This window comes from Esox lucius, chromosome 5 (assembly GCF_011004845.1).
Source record: "Esox lucius isolate fEsoLuc1 chromosome 5, fEsoLuc1.pri, whole genome shotgun sequence".
NCBI lineage: Eukaryota > Metazoa > Chordata > Actinopteri > Esociformes > Esocidae > Esox > Esox lucius.
Window position 1 is genome coordinate 27331490 of NC_047573.1, and position 16014 is coordinate 27347503.

Below are 16014 nucleotides of genomic sequence, written 5' to 3' on the forward strand. Positions count from 1 at the left end.
GATCAATTTTTTTATTAACATTGAAAATGGGTTTCAGGTGAAAGGTCTAATCATTTTTTGGTTGTCTCCTCCTCCTTCGACATGGTCTTGATGATTTCTTCCTTCTTGGCTGCTATGCGCTCCTCTCTGCGCTTGCGGGCCTCCTTGGTCTTCGAACGGCGAGCCTCAGCCTGGTCACTGGTGAGAGACAGAACATAGAGATCAGAGGATGCAAAGACATTACAGCCCAGGTACCAGAGCAGAGCTGCCAAACAGATTCAGGAGATCTACCATCCTGTAGGCCTCCACAGGTGTGCCTAACCTGACTTAGCTTTTCATCCAGGATGATTAGAATCAGGTGGGCTAGATTGATGTTGGAAAGAATACCTATAGGACTGTAGCTCTCCCTGAACAGGATAGGGACAGCCTAGTCCTACAGTCTGCCCCGATATATTTAATTAGCCCAGGACACATTTAAAATTTGCAGTAATTAGCCAATGCTTCAAAATGTGACTGGATTACAAATCTGAAGTGAATAAATATTGGTTTCAGCTAGGTAATGGGCAGCAGTCTTTAAGGTTGACAGCAGCTGTAGTGTTGACTTACGACAGGAGCTTCTTGCGAGCCTTGTCTGCCTTCAGCTTGTGAATGTGCTCCATTAAGATGCGCTTGTTCTTGAAGACATTGCCCTTCACCTTCAAGTAGAGGCTGTGGTACCTGGGGAGAGAACAATGTCAATGATATGACAGCCACTTGGCCTTCAATTGCCAGTAAGAAAGTTGTGGGAATTCCTGGCAGGATGCACATTGGCTTAGTCACAAACCAATCATCTTCCACAACACTGCCCCCCATTTGTCTTGAGCACCCAAGCACCAATCGCTACGCTGTTACGAGGAAGTTCTTGCTTCACTGTGATAAAATTATACAACCCCCATTAAAGGATAACTGCATTTTTCATTTAGTTTATAAGTGAAATCTCTTTATAGAATATGAAAAAGGGGCTGGCTCAGGCTAAAAAAGATAATGGACATGCTTTCATTTACATGACAAAACATCAAAAATAACACCCCATTTGCAGTCACACCACACATTATTTAAGTTAGCTAAAACCAATAGTGTGGCTCCAGACTGCAACATTTTAGTGGTGTTCAACCCCTCAAAGTTTCAGCTTGTTTTTATTATGGTTGCATTGGTGCAAGTCAAGGCACATTTAAAAATGTATTCAATAAAAAGTACATTCATTGTATTCCAATAGGTCATAAGAATCCAAAGGACACTACTCTGCTACTAAAACTAAACTATATTGATAGAAAAAGAATCGACCAAAAAAATAAGATTTGCATTGGCATGAACTGACAAAGGTAATAACAGTTCTGCTACACCAATGTTTCCACGATAAAATCATGGGCTGGTGTCACCAAATAAAACGTAGTGGCACCAATGTATCCAGGGGAAAGAATCTGTGGCTGTTGGCTTTGGTAGACCAGGTGACAAGGTTTGTTTTCAGTAACCATTTAAACAATACCTGTTTGTATGGGTTTCATTACTAAACAGCAGAGGTGGGGGACTCGAGTCACATGACTTGACTCGAGTCAATTTTCAGGACTTGTGACTTGCTTGATTAAAGTATGAAAATGACTTGACTTGGACTTGAGAACAAGTTACTTGAGACTTGACTTGAAGTGGAAGACTCGACAATGACTTGAACTTATAATAAACAAACAGCAATACAATTATTTTAAATGTTGTGACATCAGCACCACTAATCAGTGTATGTGCCTTTAACGCTGCACAATTCAAACCGCGCCAAACATGGCAGACATTAACGTTAGTCGAACTCCACAAATAGTATCGTTTGGATACAAGGACTTTGAACTGTACCGTGTGAATAAAAAAAGATTTGCCAGATGCAAAATATGCAACAACGTCAAATTTAATTCGTTATTTTAAGAACCACAAGGAAAGGTAAGAAAGGAATCTCTTTATATTCAGTTTCACTAAGATCTATAACGATTAAGTTACTAATGTAATTAATTAATATTTTGTTTGTCATAATTTGGCTTTGGTTGCATATTATATATATATATATTTTTTTTTTTTCTTGTTAGAAATGTGACCATTATCATTACTGAATATGTCTGGTAAATAGATTTAAGGGCATTTGACTATAACAGTGGCATAGCCTGAATTTTAATGTTGATGGGCATCTTAAAATGAGCGGGCATGTATATTATTACACGTAGGCCATAATGTCTGTATTAAATGTGGGCATTTTCAAGTGTTTGTGGACTGCGTGTAGAAACTAAAAAGCATTGTGCTTACTCCATAACAGTTAACTTTACTGCATGAAAGGCTAACATGGAGGCGCCGATGTGATTACAAGCACCTAAACATTTCGAAGAGTTGTTTTTTTTAAAGAATAATTACAGCGTAATTACATATTAGGCAGCTTTCCAGTCACAATAATTAGCCCTTATTACATGGATTGGCTGAATTCCAGTGCAAAATGAGTGTTATTTCTTGATTACAGACCGTTGCCATGAACAACAGCGCGTTGCTATGGACGCAGCAGGATTCTAACCAGAGACGGAATGGACTATTTTCTTTAGAGGAAGCAATACAATCGTTTTTAAATCAATAAATTCCTTTTGAAATCAATATTTTGTGTCAAATTATAGATTTATTTGGTAGGTAGCCATGTAATAAGCGGGATAAGGTATAGCGAGGCGGTTGTTATAGCGAATACAACCCCTTCAGGTTGATTCAAGATCCCTCCGCTTCGTCCCCTCAAAATTGTACCACAGAGGAGGAAAATATTTGATTTTGAAATCGAGCTTCGCACCGAGCGCACGTCAGAAACAGAGGACAGTGTGTGTGTGTGTTCATCTCTTTAGTTCTGTGACTTGACTTGAAACTTATAAGAACTCGACTTGCTTAGGGTGAACCCTTGACTTGTCTTGCATGATTTATCTGAACTGTGACTTGAGACTTGACTCGAGACTTGATGGTTTAGACTTGAGACTTGCTTGGACTTGACCATGTGTGACTTGTCCCCATCTCTGCTAAACAGTCCACAAGGTCAGCAAATTCAACTGTGCTGGTTCTTTCAAAGTTAACCACATCAGGCTGGCCCAGAATGTCTCCAAGAAAATGACAGGACTTCCAATAACATGTAACACTCCAGTACAATCTTGACGAATCAAAATTGGATTCGATACTCAGCTGTGGTTCTGTCCCTTATTTTAGTATATCTGAATGTTCTTACTTTTGCAGGATGACAATCATCCACAGTCGGACCACTACGGGTACAGACTCACATGCGCCTGTCAATCATCCACAGTCGGACCACTACGGGTACAGACTCACATGCGCCCGTCAATCATCCACAGTCGGACCACTACGGGTACAGACTCACATGCGCCCGTCAATCATCCACAGTCGGACCACTACGGGTACAGACTCACATGCGCCCGTCAATCATCCACAGTCGGACCACTACGGGTACAGACTCACATGCGCCCGTCAATCATCCACAGTCGGACCACTACGGGTACAGACTCACATGCGCCCGTCAATCATCCACAGTCGGACCACTACGGGTACAGACTCACATGCGCCCGTCAATCATCCACAGTCGGACCACTACGGGTACAGACTCACATACGCCTGTCAATCATCCACAGTCGGACCACTACGGGTACAGACTCACATACGCCTGTCAATCATCCACAGTCGGACCACTACGGGTACAGACTCACATGCGCCCGTCAATCATCCACAGTCGGACCACTACGGGTACAGACTCACATGTGCCGGTCAATTTTCTTCGACTCCCTGTACCGCCGCAGCAGACGACGCAGGATCCGCATGCGGCGCATCCATGACAGCTTCTCCGGCATGCGGGCATTCGCCGTACCCTTCCTCTTACCTGAGAAAGACAATCGACCATTAAAGGTGTAATTAGCCAATTAAGTGTGTGTGTGTGTGTGGGGGGGGGGGGGGGGGGGAGCTAGTCACCACTGGATTGATCAGATTTCAGAACTGTCCTTTGCAAACCGAATTAGATAGCCTTTTAATTGTCTAGATATTTTAAGCATTTTGAAATATCTAGACACTCGTGGCAGTGGGAATGGAACGGTCGCTGAAAAACTGACAAGCCGGACCTCCGGACAGGTCCTTGAGAAGGCATAAGCCCTACCCAGTACACTCTGAATTAAGTTTCACAACCAATTGCGTTGTCGCTGGCATGAATACGCTGCTGGTGTTGTGGACCCCTGCACCTACCGATGCCTGTATGGCGGCCCTTGCGGCGGGCCAGGGTGTTCTTGCGGCAACGGGCCCGGGAATGCACAGTCACAGGCTTCCTGATGATCAGCCCATCCTTCACCAGCTTGCGGATCTGCTGGCCTGTGTGTGGGCGGAGGATTGGAAAGGGTGATTAACTTGCATGGTGCCATCCTTCAAAACAGGGTCCATTTCACAGTGTTAAATATGGATCTTGTACTGCTAATCTTTGAGTATGTTGGCACATTGGCCTGCGGCACAGAAAATTGAGAATGCAGACCATAAACTACCACCTAGTTTAAGAATCTCTAATGGCATCTCACATTACTCAGTCAACAATCTGCTAACTCAGTGTTTGTAAAGATGCTCTCCTGTCACAGTCATGTCATAATTCTGTTGTAGCAGACATGAATCAACTAGTCAAATGGCTTTAATCTGTTGACAATTATTTTGTTTGCAAGCTCTCTAATTATATCTTATGAAGGACCGGAGAGGTTTGGACCAACAAGAAAAGTATGAACCACTTCCCTAAACTAAAGCTGGGAATGCATTATTACACTATGGAAATCCCTACACCATAGAGCTTACATTAGACAACACACCAATAATGTGCAGCATGGAATGGTTCTCACATCCCAAATCGATTAAAAATGTATTTGCAGCCTTCTGGTATCAATGTTTACAAAAATGTTTAAAGTGCTTAAGGTCGGGTCAGATCAGGTCAAATAAAAGTGCCTAAACTGGCAAGGCAACCTTGATCACTGATTGGCTTTACATTACGGGAAATTCCAGTACAATCAAGGCTGGTGATAATTTGGAGGGATAAAGCCAGGCTGACTTCAGCAACAGTGGAATATGTCGATGCTACAATCTCCGCAGTAAGGTGTAAAGTGGGGAATCTTACGGGAGTTTGCATTGGCGATCTCATTCGTTTCATTGGGGTCCAACCATACCTTCTTCTTGCCACAGCGCAAGACGCTGGACGCCAAACGCTTCTGAAGCCTGAGCATGCTGGGTAATAACGAAAAGTACGAGTTGGTTACAATCCAAGTTAGCCTTCAAATAAAATGACACATACGCACTACTGAACTAATTGGAATAGGTAGTTCACAACTTAAATGTTTCCTTGTCTCATTTTCTAGTTTTACAGATGTTGTACAACCATAGCTAAAGATAAAATGCATCATTGTACTGTGAAGTGACAGTGACATCTTGGCATGTGTAGTGTATTTTCCAATGCCAGTAGTAGCTAGCCAGCCCACAAAGACAAACGAGGTATGATAGTTACACTGAAAACTACTAACAAGAAACGTATACTACTCGTCCACTACTGCTACCATAAACTGAGAAAGACTATCCTAGTACAAAATTCTAGTTAGGCTGGGTTGCTTGGACAAATGAATTCATCCGGCTGACTAAGCTAGTGGTAGACATGTTTTGACATGCTAGAACTACTACTACTAGCTAATGATAGCGGATTTCTGACCATGTCAGCACACAACATTTAATTAACTGCTTTATCGAGTACCTAAGGGGTTGAATGCATTGGTGACAAATTCATTAACTTTATGTTACACTGAAACACAAATCAAAACGTATTTTTTAACGAATAAATGCATGACAAAAAGTAAGGCCCTTACCTCATGGCTGCGAATTGTACAGAGAAAGGAAATACCTACGGCTGTGTGGGGTCATCCTATTATAACGAAGATTAGAATGTTATTCAATATTGAGATGAACAAGTGGTGTAGGTCCATTAAATTGAAGCCAACAATATGCATCTAGTTGAATTTAGACGAGCATTTCTGAATAGATTAACATTTTTAATGGTGTCTTTATGATTTTACAATGATTATACCAGTATACGATGAAGGGCAGTCTCCCTATGTTTTGTTATAGTGGTACATTCTAAATATTATCAATTGCATTCTGGGAAAGCACACTACAGGGAAACGCCACCAGGTGATGCTGTTAAACAAAACATTTCTTAGTTTAAGTTCATCAGCTTGTCTATGGGTTCGATCAATCAGTGACCATATTTCATTTATTACACTTATTGGTGTTTTGTTATATTTTCTCTTCTCAGATGGAGGTTGCACACCAATCAAATCTATTTAGCATACAATTAAACCTTTTTTGTATTTTATTTGTCAGCTAGGTAGTTAGTCAATATTTAGGCATCCCAACCCTGGGAGAACCAGGTTTGGGGACTTGCGTGTAGCCTACTCAGTAATTAATCCGTTATGTTACCAACATATTGTGATAGGATTACAGATACTTCTGGGGGGAAAAGTTATGATTACATCTTGCATAACTTTTACAAGTGCGCGAAAATATTATGAGACTTTGCATGTTTTATTTTTTATTTTATAGTCTTTATTAATTTCATATATATAAATGTAATTCTGCTGGCTCTGGACTTCAGACGTGAGATAAATGGAAATAATTGGCTACTCATGACACTGACTTTAAGCTAAGAATGCCGGTTAGTTTATTTCCTTATCTTGCGTTTTGAAAACCAATCGCTGGTGGCCCAAATAATCGCAGGTGACATTCGCGCAGGCGAATAGTTCCGCAACAACGTCTGTGGTTGCATGGTTGAGCCTCGTCCGCAGTCGTACGCATATGTCAGGGGTGTCAAAACGGTTCCACGGAGGGCCAAGTGCGTGCAGGTTTTTGGTTTTTCCAATAAATTGGTTCCCAGTTCAGACCTAAACAACAAGTACAAGGTGAGAGCGAAAACCTGCAGACACTCGACCCTCCATGGAACCGTTTTGACACCTCTGGCATAGGTGCTTGCGGACATACTGAGCCGACCAAAGTAAATCTACAGAGAATTATAAACCAAGCGCTTGCCAGGAGTTTCTGCAAAGTTTAAAAGTTTGGTGGTTGTGTGGGGTAAAACATCAACCAACTGCAAGCTTAGTGTTGGCGCAAAATGTGAATAGGGTCTTTATATTCAATGTTGCTGATTTTGAAATTACCATATTTTCACACAATGTTTTCAAGTAATAAAAAAACACATAACAAATAAGGCATATGGAGCCCCAGAGGTGACATGAAGAAAATTATTTTGTGGGAACAAAACACTATTTTGAGGCCACAAAATAATTATTTTGAAGGAATGAAATAATACGAGGGAACTAAATACTCTTTTGAGGCCTCAAAATACCGCAAAACAGATGGTCGGGATACAAATTATGCCAAACTGACATTCCACTTGGGTGAGTTTGAAGCAACTGTAGCTACATGGCCCTTCACAAATATTGGCACCCTTGCCAATATGAAAGGGCTGTGAAAAAAAATCTTTGTTTATCCTCTTGATCTATTCAAAATATAACAATTGAAAAAAAATGTGTCAGATTTGTGTGCCACAATTATTTGCACCTCTTCATTTATTTACCATACCATACCATCTTCTTCCGCTTACCCGGGGCCGGGTCGCGGGGGCAGCAGTCTAAGCAGGGATGCCCAGACTTCCCTCTCCCCAGACACTTCCTCTAGCTCTTCCGGGGGGACACCGAGGCGTTCCCAGGCCAGCCGGGAGACATAGTCCCTCCAGCGTGTCCTAGGTCTTCCCCGGGGTCTCCTCCTTGAAATAGTTTTTCTGCAAAACGTGTCATGTCACCATCACTGGCAGCCCTAGAACTTCTTATGAGTGAAATCTAACCAATGTAAATCCCCCTTTTTATTTTACAGTTTTAACTTCACCTGGGTGATTACTAACACTTACACTGCGTGCACAGTTATTAGGCAAGTGAGTATTCTGATCGTATCATTATTTCTATGCACATTTTCCAACTCCAAACCATATCAACTTGAATGTTCATTAGATGGAGAGAACATGCAAATTACCTGCAAAAAGCTTAAGAAGAATTAAACATGAAGCTACCAGGAACCCATTATCCTCCAGTGCCACCATATTCCAGAACTGCAACTTACCTGGAATGTCCAGAAGTACAAGGTGTCAAGTGCTCAGAAATATGGCGAAGGTCAAGAAGGCTGAAACACGACCACCACTAAATAAGATGTGAAAAGTACTGTATAGATTGGGCAAAGAAATACCTTAAGACAGATTTTTCAAAGGTTTTATGAACAGAAGAAATGAGTGACTCTTGATGGGATAAATGGGCCTGTGGTTGGATTACTAATGGACACACAGCACCACTTCAGTCAGGCGCCAGCCAGGTGGAGGAGGGGTACTAGTATGGGCTGTTATCATTAAGGATGAGGTAATTGGAACTTTTCAGGTTGAAGATGGACTGAAACTCAACTCCCAAACCTACTGCCAATTTCTGGAAGATAATTTCTTCAAATGGTGGTACAGGAAGAAGTTCTCAGCATTCAAGAATGTCATGATCTTCATGCAGGACAATCCTCCATCACTACTACTTGGTTAGCCAGCAAAGGTCACAAAGATGCCTGAATAATGACCTGGTCCCCTTCCTCTCCTGACTTAAATCCTATTGAGAATTTGTGGTTCCTTCTCAAACGAGATTTACAGTCAGGGAAGACAATACACCTCTTTGAACAGCATTTGGGAGGCTGTGGTTTCTGCTTCAGTGAAAGTTGATCGTGAACAGATCAAGAAATTGACAGACTCAATAGATGGAAGGCTCATCATGGCAGTAATTGAAAAGGGTGGTTATATTGGTCACTGAATATTTTTAAAGGACAAAAATTGTCCCCTCCAAGAACTGCCACCTTAACGTGGTGGAGGGGTTTGAGTACCCGAGTGACCCTAGGAGCTATGTTGTCTGGGGCTATATGTCTCCCAAGGCAAAGAGGTCTTAGGCGACGGGTCAGACTAAGAGCGGTTCAAACCCCCCTTAATGAAGAACAACATTATGAGTACCGTGACGTCGCCCGGTATGGCGCAGCCGGGGCCCCACCCTGGAGCCAGGCCCGGGGTTGGGGCTCGTATGCGAGCGCCTGGTGGCCGGGCCATCCCCCATGGGGCCCGGCCGGGCTCAGCCCGAACGGGTGAGGTGGGGCCGCCCTCCCGTGGGCTCACCACCCACAGGAGGGACCATAAGGGGCCGGTGCGAAGAGGATCGGGCGGCAGTCGAAGGCAGGGGCCTAGACAACCCGATCTCTGGACACGGAAACTAGCTCTAGGGACGTGGAATGTCACCTCGCTGGCGGGGAAGGAGCCTGAGCTAGTGCGTGAGGTTGAGAGGTTCCGATTAGAGGTAGTCGGGATCACCTCTACGCACGGCTTGGGCTCTGGAACCACACTCCTTGAGAGAGGATGGACTCTTCACCACTCTGGAGTTGCCCATGGTGAGAGGCGGCGGGCTGGTGTGGGTTTGCTTATAGCTCCCCAGCTCTGCCGCCATGTGTTGGAGTTTACCCCGGTGAACGAGAGGGTCGTTTCCCTGCGCCTACGGGTCGGGGATAGGTCTCTCACTGTTGTTTGTGCCTACGGGCCGAACGGCAGTGCAGAGTACCCGACCTTCTTGGAGTCTCTGGGAGGGGTGCTGGAAAGTGCTCCGACTGGGGACTCTATTGTTCTACTGGGGGACTTCAACGCCCACGTGGGCAACGACAGTGACACCTGGAGGGGCGTGATTGGGAGGAACGGCCCCCCTGATCTGAACCCGAGTGGTATTCAGTTATTGGACTTCTGTGCTAGTCACAATTTGTCCATAACGAACACCATGTTCAAGCATAAGGGTGTCCATCAGTGCACGTGGCACCAGGACACCCTAGGCCGCAGGTCGATGATCGACTTTGTTGTCGTCTCATCTGACCTGCGGCCGTATGTCTTGGACACTCGGGTGAAGAGAGGGGCGGAGCTGTCAACTGATCACCACCTGGTGGTGAGTTGGATCCGATGGCGGGGGAGAAAGCTGGACAGACTCGGCAGGCCCAAGCGTACTGTAAGGGTCTGCTGGGAACGTCTGGCCGAGTCTCCTGTCAGAGAGATCTTTAACTCCCACCTCCGGCAGAGCTTCGACTGGATCCCGAGGGAGGTTGGAGATATTGAGTCCGAGTGGACCATGTTCTCCACCGCCATTGTCGAAGCGGCCGCTCGGAGCTGTGGCCGTAAGGTCTCCGGTGCCTGTCGAGGCGGCAATCCCCGAACCCGGTGGTGGACACCGGAAGTAAGGGATGCCGTCAAGCTGAAGAAGGAGTCCTATCAGGCCTGGTTGGCTTGTGGGACTCCTGACGCAGCTGACGGGTACCGACAGGCCAAGCGGGCTGCAGCCCGGGTGGTTGTGGAGGCAAAAACTCGGGCCTGGGAGGAGTTCGGTGAGGCCATGGAGAAGGACTATCGGCTGGCCTCGAAGAGATTCTGGCAAACCATCCGGCGCCTCAGGAGAGGGAAACAGTGCCCTACCAACGCTGTTTACAGTAGAGGTGGGCAGCTGTTGACCTCAACTGAGGATGTCGTCGGGCGGTGGAAGGAATACTTCGAGGATCTCCTCAATCCCGCTGTCACTTCTTCCATTGAGGAAGCAGAGGATGAGGGCTCAGAGGTGGACTCGTCCATCACCCGGGCTGAAGTCACTGAGGTGGTCAAGAAACTCCTCGGTGGCAAGGCACCGGGGGTGGATGATATCCGCCCTGAGTACCTCAAGTCTCTGGATGTTGTGGGGCTGTCTTGGTTGACACGCCTGTGCAACATCGCGTGGCGGTCGGGGACAGTGCCTCTGGGATGGCAGACCGGGGTGGTGGTCCCTCTTTTTAAGAAGGGGGACCGGAGGGTGTGTTCCAACTATAGGGGGATCACACTTCTCAGCCTCCCCGGGAAAGTCTATGCCAGGGTTCTGGAGAGGAGAATACGGCCGATAGTAGAACCTCGGATTCAGGAGGAACAGTGTGGTTTTCGTCCGGGCCGTGGAACACTGGACCAGCTCTATACCCTCTACGGGGTGTTGGAGGGTTCATGGGAGTTTGCCCAACCAATCCACATGTGTTTTGTGGATTTGGAGAAGGCATTCGACTGTGTCCCTCGCGGCATCTTGTGGAGGGTGCTTGGGGAATATGGGGTCCTGGGTCCTTTGCTAAGGGCTGTCAGGTCCCTGTACAACCGAAGCAGGAGCTTGGTCCGCATTGCCGGCAGTAAGTCAGACTTGTTCCCAGTGCATGTTGGACTCCGGCAGGGCTGCCCTTTGTCACCGGTTCTGTTCGTAATTTTTATGGACAGAATTTCTAGGCGCAGCCAGGGGCCGGAGGGTGTCAGGTTTGGGGACCACACAATTTCGTCTCTGCTTTTTGCAGATGATGTTGTCGTGTTGGCCCCTTCTAACCAGGACCTTCAGCATGCGCTGGGACGGTTTGCAGCCGAGTGTGAAGCGGTGGGGATGAAAATCAGTACCTCCAAATCCGAGGCCATGGTCCTCAGTCGGAAAAGGGTGGCTTGCCCGCTTCAGGTTCGTGGAGAGTGCCTGCCTCAAGTGGAGGAGTTTAAGTATCTAGGGGTCTTGTTCACGAGTGAGGGAAGGATGGAACGGGAGATTGACAGACGGATCGGTGCAGCTTCTGCAGTAATGCAGTCGATGTATCGGTCTGTCGTGGTGAAGAAAGAGCTGAGCCGCAAGGCGAAGCTCTCGATTTACCAGTCAATCTACGTTCCTCCTCTCACCTATGGTCATGAGCTTTGGGTCATGACCGAAAGGACAAGATCCCGGATACAGGCGGCCGAAATGAGCTTTCTCCGCAGGGTGGCTGGGCGATCCCTTAGAGATAGGGTGAGAAGCTCGGTCACCCGGGAGGAGCTCAGAGTAGAGCCGCTGCTCCTCCACATCGAGAGGGGTCAGCTGAGGTGGCTTGGGCATCTTTTTCGGATGCCTCCGGAACGCCTTCCTGGGAAGGTGTTCCGGTCCCGTCCCACCGGGAGGAGACCCCGGGGAAGACCTAGGACACGCTGGAGGGACTATGTCTCCCGGCTGGCCTGGGAACGCCTCGGTTTCCCCCCGGAAGAGCTAGAGGAAGTGTCTGGGGAGAGGGAAGTCTGGGCATCCCTGCTTAGACTGCTGCCCCCGCGACCCGGCCCCGGATAAGCGGAAGAAGATGGTATGGTATGGTATGGACAAAAATTGTCATTTTGTGTTACTTATTTGTTACATTTAAAAAATTTAGAATAAACACGTGAGTTGGGAGATTATTATTTTTTTGCCTAATAATTCTGCACTCTTATGTATTCCCCTAAGAAAGATCAAAACTCACTTTTCCTTTGTTAAACATTCAGGTTTGAAGTTGAATTACATTTTGGATTGACTGAGAGCAAGATTTGCCTAATAATTGTACATGCAGTGTAAGTGGTAAGCCATGATTTCCTGTTTCACTGCGGTATAAATGAGGTGACATATTTCCATAGTCATCCGTCACCACAGGAAAGTCCAGAGAAAAACTCAAACTCAAGTGCCAACAGATGAGCCTGAAATAGATCTTTTTGGAAACAAACACCAGAATGGTTTTGGCATAGAGAAAGATAGCCATGCAGAAAAGTACCTAATACCCACTGTGAAGTATGGTGATGGATCTTTGATGTTGTGGAGCTGTTTTTCTCCCAAATGCCATTGATAACTTGTTAGGCTACATGTTATCATGGACATCAAGTTCCAGTAGATATTTAATCAAAACCTGACTGCCTCTGCCACAAAGCTATAACTGGGCCATGGTTGGATCTTCCAGCAGGACTAGGATCCAAAGCCCACTTCGAAATCATTATTCAAATGGTTAGCTGCCCACAGAATCCAGGTTTTGCCATGGCCATCCAAGTCCCAGACCTTAACCCCAAAGACAACCTGTGAGATGAGCTGAAGAAATCCACAAACATGGAACCCAGATTCTGAAGGAACTGGAGAGGTTCTGTATGGAGGAATGGTCACAGATGCCTTTACCCATTACGGGAGAAGACTCAGAGCTTTAGTCTTGGCAAAGTCAGGTTGGATAAAATATTAAATGAAGGGGTGCCAATAACTGTGGCACACAAATTTGAGAAATATATTTGTTTCATGTTAAGAATTTATTTTCTTTCAATAGTTTTACATCACTTAGTTTGAATATTGTAAATATTTTGAATGAAAGATCAAAAGCATAAACAATAAAGACATTTTTTCACTGCCATTTTGCCCATATGGTCAGGTCTGTAATTATTTGGACAGTGACACAATTTAGCATTTTGGCTATGCATTCAACCAAAACCGTTTTGAAAGGAAGCAATCATGATGTGCTTTAAGTGTAGACTTTCATCTTTAATGTAAGGGTTTTGTCAATTTTTGTACATAGCCCCCCGATTATAGAAGGTTAAAATATTATTGGGCATACTGACAGTCAATTTAAAATGCGAGTTTTAATACTTGGTTGCAAATCCATTGCAGTCCATGACTGCCTAAAACATCAACAGATGCTGGGTTTCTTCTCTGGTGATGCTCTGCATTGGAGTGACAGCGCTTTGGACAACATATTGAGTTATAATAGCAACAAATTCCAGAAGCAAATGCCACACTTGAACCTAGAAATGCCATACTTAGACCATTCATCTGCTTACTTGTAAATTAACTAGAGGTAACACACCTGACCATAGTACAGCTGAGCAGCCAATTGTCCAATTACTTTTGGTATCCTAAAAAGGGCAGGACCACATTTAAAGTGCTGTAATTCCTGCAAAGTGCTGTACTACCTACATCCAAAATATGGATGTAATTTCCCTCAAATTAAAGCTGCACTTTGACTTGATGTTAATTATTTAATTTCAACTCTAATATGGTAGACACCTAATTAATAACTTTGTCACTGTCACGGAAGGTGAAGAAGGAAGAGGCTTGAGCCAAGGGCTCAGGTGTAGGTGTTGTATTGATCACTCAGGCTGAACAAGACGCTACAGAGGGCAGGGCCCCAAAACCTAGCCAAAATAAATGGCAAAACAGGATGAGGCTAAAGCACCCTAACAACACTGAATGCTACAAACAAAAAAGGCTAGAGAACAGAACCTACTTAATACTCTATTAGGTAATAAGAAACAGATAGCACCTAATACACTATTAGGCTAGAAGACTGAGAATTAAAGCGCAGAAAGTAGACTGTAGCGCTTACATTGACCTGCCAAACAATACTGCTCAATGAACCAACGAAAAGCAAGGACAGAAATCACAATCATAATTACCAAAGTGCAAAACACCTGTGAGAACTGTCCCACCTAACTGTGCAGGGTTCGTGGGCTGGGGGGAACAGTCCAAATGAGGGACACCAGGGTGGTAGAGGACCAGTAACTGAGAGAGCTACTGGGGGCGATCGTGACACTGTTGAAATACTTATGGACTGTATTTAACAAGAGTGCCAATATTAGTGGAGGGCCATATAACTAGCTTCAAGCTCACCCAAGAGCAATGCCATTTTGACATGACCTGGATCCTTTCTAACCATGGCAATTGAAAAGAAGATCAGTTTTCCTCTTCATGTCACACCTGGGGCTTCGTACTTGGGCTCCTTAAATACACCCTTAGATTTTGGGTTATGTTCTGGTAAAGAGTGTATTTACTGAAGATCAAGGGTCACTGAATAAATTGGAAGGACTGAAAATCTGACAGACCTGCAGTGTCCCGTACATATGTAGCCCAGTCTTTACACTGAAGTACACTGAAATGGTTTAGACATATACAGTGTCTTCAGAAATTATTCAGACCCATTTACTTTCTCCACAACTTGTCTGTCATAGACTCTATTCATAATTGTTTAAGTTGATTTGTTTGCCAACAATTTACATACATTATAACATTATTAAAAAGAAAAAACATGTATTAGAAATGTTGGCCAATTTATTTCAAATGATATATCTGATGCAAATCAGTATTTAAACCCTTTGTTGAGTACTTTTTGGCATTTGGTAGTGATCACATCTTTGAGTCTGAATGTGGGCAGTTTCAACCACTCTTCATTTCAAATCCTCTCCAGCTAAGTCATATTGAATGAAGAGCATCTTTGAACTGCAATATCAATCAAGTCCCTCTGCGGGTCAGTGTGGTTCAAGTCTGGGGTTTGGCTGGGCCACTCTGAGCATTCAAAGAATTCCACTCCAGCTGTGTCCTAGCTGCATCCTTTGGGTTGTAGACGGGCTGAAAAATTAATACTTGACACACTTTGATGACCTGTGTGCTCTGGATCATGTTTTCTTCAAGAACTTCTGGATTTTGCTCTATTCATCTTTCTCTCAATCCTTACCAGTCTTCGATTCCCTGCTGCTGATAAGCATCCCCATAGCAAGAGGTTCCTACTACAATGCTTGACCGTAGGTATGGTGTTAGCCAAGTGATGAGTGTTACCCTGTTGTTGCCAAACGTAGTTCTTGGTATTCAGTCCTAATAATTAATCCACCAAGATAATATTTTCTCTAGTTCTTCAGGCGGCATGTCATTTGCCTTTTACTTAGAGGTGGCTTACATCTAGCCACTCTACCATAAAGGCCTGATTAAGGGAGTGCTTCAGAGATGGTTGTCTTTCTGACATCTCAAGGAAAATCATAGGGCACAGGATACGGTCTCATGGCAAAAGGTCTGAATATTTATCTGCATAAGCAATTTCAGTTTTTATTTTCCAATTAGCATACATTTCTAAAAACCTGTTTTCACTTTGTCGTTATGGGTATTGAAGGCATTTTTTCATTGAATGTATTTTTATTGCTATTTAATATCACAGAAATAAAACATACAATCCGTTTCTATTCCTTTAAGGTCTAAGTAGGGAGGGTGCAAAAACCGTGGCGCAGTTTGTTCTAACAGCGCCCCCTGTCTTATAGTGTTT

The 16014-nt window shown here is 44.6% G+C and overlaps 1 protein-coding gene across 1 annotated transcript; it reads right to left on the minus strand.

Annotated features, from left to right (window-relative positions):
- On the minus strand, nucleotides 1-5923 carry LOC105008443 (60S ribosomal protein L19). Its single transcript, NM_001310894.1, is given in 6 exon segments — nucleotides 1-177; nucleotides 586-696; nucleotides 3787-3907; nucleotides 4264-4386; nucleotides 5168-5274; nucleotides 5904-5923. Coding segments are annotated over 6 exon segments (594 nt in total). The 5' UTR covers nucleotides 5909-5923; the 3' UTR covers nucleotides 1-50.
- Between the last annotated feature and the right edge of the window lie 10091 nt (nucleotides 5924-16014).